The sequence below is a fragment of the Haliotis asinina genome, chromosome 7 (assembly GCF_037392515.1).
Source record: "Haliotis asinina isolate JCU_RB_2024 chromosome 7, JCU_Hal_asi_v2, whole genome shotgun sequence".
In the NCBI taxonomy this organism is placed as follows: Eukaryota; Metazoa; Mollusca; class Gastropoda; order Lepetellida; family Haliotidae; genus Haliotis; species Haliotis asinina.
Genome location: NC_090286.1, coordinates 59,425,699 through 59,437,599, shown reverse-complemented (window position 1 = coordinate 59,437,599; position 11,901 = coordinate 59,425,699). Strand labels below are relative to the sequence as shown.

Genomic DNA, 11,901 nt, shown 5'->3' with positions numbered 1-11,901 from the left:
CATGGCAGTAAGTAATCTGGAATCATCTTGACTGGAGCACAATGGACAATCCATGTCATATAAGGTCATATATCTGTACACGTGTAGCTGCAGTGTGATCATAATGTCTTAATATTTTCTCTAAATTTGGTATTGAAGCTTAAAAGCTGTTAAAAGCTGTAACATTTCATGAAAATGTCTTATTACCCTTTACCTCCAGTATACCCATCTTCATCATGGTACTATGACATACGTTGAGCCAAGTCACAGCCTGCTAAGATTAATCTCCCCCTGAGCAATGGGATTTTTTTGGGTTGTTGTATAAAGCAGTATTTCAGCATTAAGATGGTGATATGTAAACAATCTATCCATACCTGATAATTCAGTGCCCAACAAATTCATTCCTGACAACTAACTCCAAAGGAAGAGTCCTATAGAGGGTGACCAGTGATGGATTGCTTGGCCCTCTCTGAAACCTTGTCCCCACAGATACAAGGCTTCTATATCAGTTCCTTTGACAGTTCAAAGAGAATTAGTATTGTATCATGCCTTTGCTTGTCTCACATCAAACTTTAATTCAAATGGAAAACATAACTTTATTTTCTATAATTACAATTTACACAATGAATCATGCAATTTCACCAACTGAACAAAGCAAGATGATTACATCAAATAATCAATTAAATTTGGTGAAATCAGAAGATGTTAATGGCAAACCACAGACAGATGCAATGTCAATAGATTGACTTCTTCTGCAATCAGTCTCCAGCAACACTGTCATTCATTTATTAACCTGCAGTCCTGACCTACTCCAGGTGCTGCCCCAATGCTCTTACTGAAACTTCTCCTCACAGTCACCTGACAGCCTCATCCATTCCACTCACTGGCTTCAGCACCAGGAGTTCCCTACACAATTCTCCCTTGCACCTGGAGTAACACTATTGTTTCCTCAATACATCCAGACACTTAAAGCCAGTGCCAGTGAAACTGGTCAAGATTTATGCCGTGGCTAATCTGAGGTGCTCTTTACAGCTTCCTTGTTGTGATAGACAGCTTTAGAGTTTGCCTGCGATTCCTTATCACTTGAATTCATCCTCCATCTCATAAAGGCTACTTTCATCCTGTCCCACACTGCACCTGGAGAATCAAACGCTGGTCGCACATCTAAAAGTGTGAACTGATACGTGCTCTTATTCACTGCTCCACCATCATAATAGTCAATAATGTAGCGAACTTCCTTGCCACAGCGGTCAACAATCCAATCATGTCGGTCAAATGGGAGTTCATATCTGAAGAACAAAAAAAACCCAGGGTCTGTTAAGCTACATACAACAGTAATAAGCCATGGCACTAAACACAGTAAACACAGATAAACCATCAACATCGATCAGCAGTCCTTTAATCCATGATGAAGGCGTTCACTCAGCGGTGTTCATATTAACTGGCACAATCAATACAGAGACCTCTTTGAAGAACTTCAATCAGGATTTGCAAAGACATTTTTTACCATAATACTTTACATTGTTGTTCGTCATATTATTTCATATGATGTTAATGTGCTGGATCATCAATTACTTGCTTCAGTGATTAATCATAATTTTTGAAGGGATTCTGAAACCTTGTACATCATTAAACAGTCACATGATATGGGTCTGTACAGGATATTGTTGCTCATTAGGACGAAGGATCAACTGTTATTAGCCCGTGTATCCTGACAATGGTCAAAGGTAGCTGGTCGAATGAAGCAGCATTACGTTGTATCACCTCACTGTTGTGATGTTTGATGCCAACACCACAAATTGATCATGTTGTATCAGAAACGATGGAGTGACTTTATTTCTGACAATGACATTGCATAGGAGATGAATCTCAGGAATCCTTGTGTGTGAATGCTATCAGTGGCTGAAAGTTACGCCAATCAATCACTCAGCATAGAAAGGCTATGATTCTAAGGCTTATAGGTGATTTCCAAATGTTGGATTTATACACTCCAACGAAGGTTTCTTGTTAACACAAAATTATTTGTGTTGACTTATTGGTTGACTCATACCTAGAAGTAAAAAAATAATCAACTATATTACACATGGTAAATATATTTGACACATGTATGGGTGTTGTTGTGGTCTTATGTATGAGTATTTGTTTTTGTTGTATTGCATGAGTTTTCAATGTTGACCGTTACAGCAAAGGAAATTTCCATCAGGATAATAAAGCACTATCTGATCTCTTATCTTATCTTATCTTCTCAGTTGCATTGCTTGCGGTGGCTGTCACCTGTTAAGCAAGTTCACTCACGTTATTCCAATTTTGAACAGGGCCAAGCATAGTGGTTATTCCATCAGGCAAGAGTACATATTGGGGTTATCTCCCTGTCAAGCAGGTGTACATGTTGTGGTTATCTTCCTATCAAGCCGGTATTCATATTGTAGTTATCCCCTCTGTCTAGCTTGTGCATATGTCGTGGATGTCTCCTATTGAACAAGACATAACCACCAGAATTTGGATGACGAAAAGGGAACATATGCTAAACTCAGCAAAGTCTTCTCCCACGGAACATACACATAACTTGAGTTCCTAAAACAACCTCTGCTTTGGTTCAACAAAAACAAATTTAATGTCTATGCTGTGCATGAGTATGTTCATAGAGGTTTGAGAGGGTACTACCATGAATGGAGGCGATCCCCATGGGATCAACATCATGAAACATGTCTCCATTCTGACTATAGAAGACACATCTATTGTCCTCCTCTGCTCTTGAGGACTTGTCATTTATAATAGTGTGGGGGGGCTTGTGCATCACATTGACCTTTTCTCAGTATCTGTTCTGGAGTGTTTGTCCTGATGTTGTCATGTCCCTCATCAAAAAACCTTCTCAACAAACAGTTTTTCAGGAAAAATATCACATAATATAAAAATATATTTAGTAATGTATGTCGATTATTTCCATATCCCTTTCCCAAGAGAAGGAGAAACATTTTGCACGTCCCTCTAAATTAACATGTTTTCTTACATCTTGTTGACAATAGCAATAAATGACAGGCCCTCAAAAGCCACGTTGACAGAAACTTCACAGAAGAAAATTCACCACTACTCTTTTCTAAGCTGATTTGTCATATGAAAATTAACAATTTAGATGATCGCCGAGTTTCCTATTGATTTCATTGCTTACTGGGGAAATAGTATCTAGGAGTACACCACCCAGCGAAGGGGCTGCATGGGACACTAATATTACCCAAGTCTTTAATTAGTCCTGTCAAACAATGCAGTCCTCAACAGTAATGCTTACAGGGCTCATCAAAATTACTGATCCATCTTTTCTGTTTAGCCTATATATTACATGTTCTGTTTCATGATTTTCAAGATACATTTTGAATGCATGTATACCTCTGAAGTGGGTATTAATGATAACCTAAAAAAATTATTTTCTGACCTAGAGTAAACAATCAATACCTCCTGCTAGACCTATCAACAAGCTAAGAAATGAAAGCCTGTAAGTATGAAGGCAGCTAGTGGCTTTCAGTCAGTGTCATATATGTTCACCAGTCATGTAAATACAGCTGTCCTAAACATGGCTTCATTATCATTCATCATACTGAACACCTTCAAAGTTTCAGAGAGCTAATGTTTCTTTCTCTTTAACCATGTTCAAAATGTTCGACATTGTGTTACTATTTTTATCCAGTCTTCCAAATCAATAGAAGTCTAAAATGACTAAGAACAATGGGGTTGAACACAAAATCACTTTGCCTCTTAAGGCTACGGAAGCAATTGATGAATGCTTGCTTGTGTGGGGGCGTCACATATTTTTCCTTGCAAGAGATGTTAGATTGTTGAGCGTCTGCTCTAGACATATTCAGTTAAGGTGGGAGACTTGTTTGTTGTATAATGCAGAAATCAGCAGCCAGCAATATTCCAGCTATATGAAATGATCTGTGAAAAAACAGAATCTGGACATAATTAGTGGTTGACATCCTGAGGTTTGTTTATGCAATTGGGATAAATAATAGTAAAACTAACAAGAAGTTAAAGTTATCAATATCAGTTTAAAAGTTCTGCTCTGGAAAAGAATACTACCACGATTTTCTGTCAAGTCATGTTGCCATGGAAATGCGAAAAGTATATTATTTAGGATTCCAAAACTACCAAAAGGCACCAGTGCACCACTAGACCTATCTCATATGTGAAAAGTTTGGTAAAGAAATACTGAAGGGTATTAAAGATCTGTTCTAAAAAAGACCATTTTAATACCCCCCTACAAAATGTGTTGTGGGGGATAATGAGTATGTATACAGCTTTATTACCCTCTAGGTAAATTTGTCGAATGTAGCCGGGTTTGTCTATTCTGTCATGTGACACACTGGTTGTATGAATGACCAGAGATGGAATGCGGCTTCCAAACGACTGATCGCTTCAAAATCTTTTGAGTTGCCGCATGCAGTTGTGAGTATAAACAGTGTAAAAAAACTGTTGTTATAAAATTTCTTATTTGTTTGTGTAAATAAATGTATCCCCAAAAATAAAATGTTTATCTATTTCACAAGTAGTTTAACAAAACCTCAAATTTGATCATTTTCATTGTAAACTAAGCCATCCTGAGTTATCTCCCTTCATGGCCATCCAAGAAATTTTGTGTTTCATTGTGCCAAATGTTTTTGTTTAAAGATAAACTACAAAAGATCGATGTTAAGAATAATACATCAGTGACTGTAAGACCCTTGTAAATTCTGTATTTCCTGAGGCACAGCCTCAGGAATACAGAAGTTCCAAAGGTCTTAAGGAACAACTAAACTAAATTTTTTGGTACTCTTTTTACCACTACATATGAAAGACTTCTGGTTAGTCATAAACGGAACAACATTCTTTTAAAAAAACAAACTTGTGGTTAATTAATACCAAGTGCTTAAAAGTTGATAAAAAGCCGTCTGCTTCTCTCTTGCCCACAAATGAAACCACAGACAGGTTACATAACTCTGTCACCAGAGCCCTGCAGTGACGTCACAGAAGGAACGATTTTCAGTTAGTTGTATAGAAAATGTGTAGAAAGCTCGTCATTTCGCTGATGTCTCGATGTCACCAAAGACATGCCAAATTGTTGTGTTGCTGTCGATTGCTCCTTGAGGTTGGTTGATGGTGTCACTATGCACAGATTTCCAACGGACCCTGCAGTTTTTGCTTAAATTGGTTGTTTGTGTGTGCGAAAGGGGGCGTTGTGGAAGCCTGTGGTATATACTAAATCAGAGGCTTCAGAGGTTCGCCCCCTACCACGCTTCCAGGATAGAAAAAGGAGTTCATGTTTCATCGAGTTTATAAAATAGAGACTGCTTACTACACATTGCTGACCAAAAGGATTTTGCATGAATATCACGCTTTCTTCCTCGGATGCGAGGTTGTGATCGAATTGCCAATATTATCGTAAGTAGTATTATATCAAGCCCCGCCTTGATTCCAAGAGTGAAATTGTTATGTTATATGCAATGTCTTTTAAAATTCTAATGTCCATCCATGAAATACACATTTTACTACCAGTGAAAAGTAATTTTGATTTTGTAAGTAAGAAGAAGTAAGGAAACTTAAATAGCATTTTTCCTCAGACAGGGCGCTGCCATTTTTGAACATCATGAAATCATGGGCTAAAGTCCGTTAGAATTATTGAGATTATGGTTTGTTTCCATCAAGTTAGAAAATCAAACCTACTTTTTACTAGAAGTTAAATGTGTATATGAATCATGGCCAAAAGGATTTTACATGACACAACTTGTAACACAACGACTTCTTCCATGGAAACAAGGTGGGGGTCGAAGTGACATTAATATTGCAAGTAATATCATATTGCCCTCTACCTCGCTTCCAAGAGAGTAATTGTTATGTTATAAGCAATGTCATACAAAATCTCATTGTCCATCAATAAAATACATATTTTACTACCAGTAGAAAGTAATTTTGATTTTGTAAGTCGTGAAAACAAACTTATATAGCATTCATTCTCAGAGAGGGTGCCGCCATGTTCGAAAATCGTGAAGTCACAGACTAAAATACATTTGAATTAATGAAATTATGGTTTGTTTTCATCAAGTTAGAAAATCAAAACTACTCTCTACTAGTAGTTAAATATGTATTTGAATCATGACCAAAAGGAGTTTGCATGACACAACTTGTAACATAACATAAGCGGGGTTGAAGTTAAAATCCTGCCCGATAAATTTCTACACTTGCTAAATTTACTTGGTTTGTAAACGTTCACTCACCAGTATGTACATACTTGTCAATATACATCTTTATATTTGGTCTCATAATCTTTATTACTTTATATTCATACATGTACGCATTTTGAAACTTAACAAAAAGAAGCAATCTGCGAATGTATAACAGGAATGTAATATGTAGACATTTTATACTTTGCTTATATGAATCATCATTCGCACGCACGCCGTACTGTATGTCATCTGTATCATTACAATTTCACAACGAAAACAATGATTCTGTTGAAAGCTACAACAACTTAACAAAAACAAAATGCAAATATTAAAATTAAAACAAATTAAAGTTATAGGAGCAATGTCAGACTCTTACTTTGTTCGAGGAATGTATCCATCAATATCCACAAAAACGAGTGATATATAATTCATCTACAGATTTCCCAAGTGATGTGTCTTTCAACAATCTAATATACCAAATGTATCATTTCAGGTTTTTCACATTGCTGTCTCATTGGTCACCCAAGATCGCACACCTGGCAACTAATTGTATAATGTGCGTCATTCTTTTTAAAAAATTATTTAGTTAGCCAATAATGAGCCATCAATCAATGTATTGGCGGTTAATCCTTTGAAAGAAGGGTGTTGTTTTTACATAGACACATACACGACACAGTGTATTCAGTTTAGATTTGTAAATCTACATACATAAACACTACCTTTTGATAAATCCCCATTGAAATCTGTATAAAAGTAATTAATCAAAGAGTGTGTTATCGTATATCTTTTGATTGATCCAGACAAAATAAATGCCAAATAGGAACCTTTGTCGGATAATCTAAGTGGCGCTACCACTAATTAAACCTGTTATAAATTCATTAACTGAGCATCTAGTGAATGATGACAAATAACGTCTAGGTTTATACCACCTAACACGGATTACAACCTAGCGACACCAAGTAATTTTGACAAAATCGTCTATGAAAACAAGGGTTGTAACTTGGAAACTAGGCAAAACAGGAGACAAAACTAAATAACAGTAGATTGTGGGAACATAGAACTTTCAGTTTTCACAACAGCTGTTGCGATTTCAGGTTTCTACAAACCTGTAAACGAAACAGTTTAACCCCTGAAATGTACATGAATTCTGCATAGACCCTCATATCTATACCTACTATTACATCATGGAGACGTGCCGCTCTGATTGGCTGAAATTTTGTTTGCGGCTGAGAAGGCTTGGGTAACTGAAGAGAAATTCAGATCTGGGGACGATTGTTCCAAGTGATGATGTCTTGGACATTTACACCTTGCTAAACCCATGATGATCCAGGTTAGAATTGATCTTCAGTAACCCATACTTGTCATAAGATAACTAATGAAATCAGGTGGTCAGGCTTTCTGACTTGATTGACAGATTTTATTGTATCCCAATGATGTAGATAGATGCTCATGCCATCAATCACTGGATTATCTTGTCTGGACTTCATTATTTACAGACTGTGGCCAAACAGCTGGAATATTGTTGAGTGCAGAGTTGAGAAGGTGTTTCAAAGTAACAGGACATTGGGTCCTGTAAGTTTCAGATTTCTGTCTGATCCACTGAAAATTCACAGGACCCACAGAATAAAGTTAAACAAACATTTCAGATTTAATATTTCTTATATTTGGCATTGAAATTATTAACATTATATGATAACAAACATAAAATTTATAAGCAGGAAACAAGTGTCACATGCTGCAAATAACAACTTCACACAAAGACATTGTGAAATATTCAGTCAGACACTGGGGCTGGCGAGTTGGTTGTTTCTATCTGACCACTGGTGAATCTGCCAGATTTATCAGAGGGTCAGACGCTATTCGTGAACACTGTGAGTGTTTCGTAAAACTAAACTTACTTTGCTGAAACTAAACAGTAAAGGCTTAGTGAAGATAAATCAAGATGTACAATTTGGCATATGCAAGCTCGTCCACAAGATCCTTAAACACCTAAGGGGCACAACCTTATACGAGTCAATGACACTTCAGAAAGCACAATGCTACTGTCAGATTCTATCCCTGATCAATATGTCAAGTACAGTAGATCAAGACATAAGTCATGGTAATCAAACAAACACCATCACTCAATGTTGGGCAACTATGCTGTGTATTCCGACAAAGGCAGGCGAGAGCTGTCCATGAACAGAACATCCCATACAGACAGCCTGCCTGTCGGAGAGACTGGGATAGATGCTAGCAAGCAACAGGAAGGAAGATAATGACTCCTGGATATCATTGGCAGCTGATTGTATGACCACACTGATGTCAAACATAATTGTGGTGTAAAGGAGTAGGCAGAGATTCTCTGTGACAGTTGTGTGCCCAGAGTGTCTAACAACCCTGCTACTCTTCCTAGGCTCTAGCAGCAGGCTACCCTACATATCAATACAAAGTCCATCCTCATAATGAGATTTTCATGCAACTTTTCATCACAGTGAAAAATTACTTCTAACTAAATAGAACTTGAAGACATTAACACCACTGCTATGTGACATAAAAACACAGTTTTAGACATAAATGAATAGATTTAACCCTGAAAAATATTTTGTAATTGAGTCCAACATGCTTATTCTATTCTCTGAGGGCTCTTAATCAAATACTGAGTGAATGAAATGAATGCTTCATGACTGATTCATGATGTCTTTCCATTGATTTTTAGCTTGGAAGATACATACATCTTGAATTAATAAACCTGGTAAAGAAAGAATCATCAATACTGTAAAGCAGGCAGGAACACAATCCCGCAGAGAAGACAACACCTAGGTTTTACAGCAGTACTAATGACTCTGCTGTAAACATGTCATGTAGCCTGATGTTCAGGATCACCTGCCCCTACCTGTGACATGACTGTCACATGGATGACATTAAACTGTCTACCTCCTGTAGAACTGGCAGCCACAGTGTATATATAACGCATGATGGTAAAAATCTGGGCCTTGACAGTTGTAAGTGCGAACTATTTTAGTGCTAAGAGATGTTAGAAAATCTAGGCCTGAAGTGTTTGTAGTGGAGACAAACAAGCCTGGGACTGATAAAGATAAGATATTTATTGCATAGATTCAATACATGTGAAGGTGAAGACCCGGGGTAGGATAGGCCTTTAGCAGCCGATGCTTTCTATAAAAGGTGACTATGCTTGTTGTAAGAGGTGACTAACAGGATTGGGTGGTCAGGCTTGTTGACACGGCATCGGTTTCAAATTGCACAAATTGATGTTCATGCTGTTGATCACTAGATTGTCTGGTCCAGACCTGGAGTAAAGCTAAGTAAAGCTGAGTGTGGCGTAAAACTAAACTCACACACTCACTTGCATAGCATTCCATGAAGGAACAGTGGCAAATCTATAAACGTCAAATATAAACACAGTAGGATTTAAGATATAGAAACATACAGATACCTACACAATATTCACACCAGCTTAATACGTCTCTAACTGGGCAATAAACAAAACGTACAGGTGGCCATTTGAACCCTGAAATCATTTGTCAAATATTCAATGGCTGTGGTTCTCTGGACCCATCTGCCCTCAACCTGAAACTCTTCAATTCCCTTGACACTCACAAGTGTCAGCTGAAGACCATTCTTCCCTGAATATATTTGTATACAGTTGTGTAAAGTGTTGGGCTTTGAGATTTCACATTGTATGGAATTTAGTGCAAGCAGATACTCTTATCGTTCTACCATTATCAGAGTAGAAACACGAATGAAGATGCAAACGGCTGATATGTATCTGTTGATATGTATCACAAAATAACCCCTGCATGTTACAGATCCCGAGATATAATTCAGCTGGAAGAACTCATTCCTACTCCTGGGAGCTATTCTTCTTCCAACAATGGAAGAGCGGTGATATCATCCACAGCATGCTCCCTTCTGTGATCTCAAGATCAGACAATAATAATTCATCTTTCAACTGTGAATATGAGACCCAATAGTATTCGATGAGGCAACATTTTCCCTGCCTGTCTGTGTTTCAACACATCTGACGAAGTGGTTGCAGAGTTGACAACAGGTTCATTACACCAGACAAAAATAATAGTGTTGAAGTAAAATCTAGATCCTTCACTGCCCACTCATGTAAAGGGATTACCCTTCACATCCCTGTTCATATATGTGTTATGTATATTCCTCCTATATGTAGGTGGACTGTACATAATCAAACCTGGACCAGACAATCCAGTAACTGACATCATAAACATAGATCTTGGACCCTTTTCACAAAATGCTAAGGTAATCTTAAGTCACTAAGGTAACCTTAGTGCAATGATAAAGAATGGGAGTTGAGGTTAACCTTAGTTTAGGTTGCTTCGTGAAAGGAGCGACGGAGCAGTTGCGTTATGATGGCATGTGCGACCAAGTGAGGACCCCTGATCCCCTTGTGCCTCTTATGTCAGGCATTCTTTGATGAAGACAAGGCTAATTGGGATCTTCACAGGGTTGAGAATGTACATTTGAAAGCTCACTGCGAGCAATTTCTGACAATGATGAAGTCTTGATCACTTAGGACATATACCCAAGGCTATAGCTGCACTAACACAAGGTCATGGACATAAAACCAGTGAAGTTCCAGGTTGGTATTGGTCTTCAATAACTCATGCAAACTACTCATGGAATAAAGTTTTCAGGCTTGCTGACTTGACATGTCATCCCAGCTGTGTTAGATTTATGCTCAATCAGGATTTGCAAAGCCATATTGGACCATAGTACTCTACACCGTTGTTTCTCATATTACTTCTTATGTTAATGTGCTGTATCATCAATTACTTGCTTGATGTTCCATGACACTTTACTCTTAAGTAACTTCACAACATGTACAAGCCTGTGTCACTGAGCAGTGTGAGGGGTTTTATTATCCAGTAAGTGTGTCACAGACATAAGGATGATAATATATGCATCAAAAGAGCACAGCATTTCACAATCATGATGTGCTAAGTGCGCCCAGAATAGTGGGAAGATGATGTTCTGCTAGTTCTATAATTTTAAAATAATATAATTGTGGAACTTGTTCTGAGAGGTGCAAAATCATAAAAGTAATAATGACACCACTTGCTAGTTCTCCTATAAATTGAAAATAATATAACTGTGCACTTGTCCTGCGAGGTGCATAATCATAAAAGTAATAATGACACCCCTGTCTGGCAACTCCTGCCATATTGTGTAAATAACTGTATCACTCTATCCTTGCTCCCACAGCTTGTGTGAGGTCAGATCATATCTCAGCCAGGGATATGGCTTTCGTGATTACCCACAGGGGGACTGTCGTAAGTGCTGCAAGAGCTTTGATCAGCAAATGTGTCCTGACTGATTCAGTTCACACCTTCTGCTTCAATAATATTGTCTTTGACTCAAATGTTTCATGTTACAGTTTTCTAAATTACAAAATATTTGGCTGTGAAGGATTGGAATCAATGTCTGATGAAGATCTTGTGTTCCTGTGATGTCAAAGCATAAGTAGCAATACCACAAAGAGTTGTCTGACTTCCTCAATGATCTCAGAAGGGAACACTCATGAAACTTCATACTAGCACAAATCCTTACTCAAGAGAACCCATGTTTATTTAGGCTTTGTAAAACTAGAAACATTGTAAAAGACTTTTTACTTACATTTCAATAATTTCATCTACATACACTTCGATATGACCTAATGCAAAACGCCCCTACATTAAAAACAATTTGAACCTGAAATTTC

The 11,901-nt window shown here is 37.6% G+C and overlaps 1 protein-coding gene across 1 annotated transcript in view; it reads right to left on the bottom strand.

Annotated features, from left to right (window-relative positions):
* Positions 1–555: 555 nt before the first annotated feature.
* Positions 556–11,901, bottom strand: part of LOC137290698 (holocytochrome c-type synthase-like) — a 33,803-nt gene continuing 22,457 nt past the window's right edge. Inside the window, exon 6 of the mRNA XM_067821780.1 lies at positions 556–1,268. Within this exon, the coding sequence (XP_067677881.1) occupies positions 989–1,268 (280 nt within the window). The 3' untranslated portion in view covers positions 556–988. The remainder of the gene's footprint in view (positions 1,269–11,901) is intronic.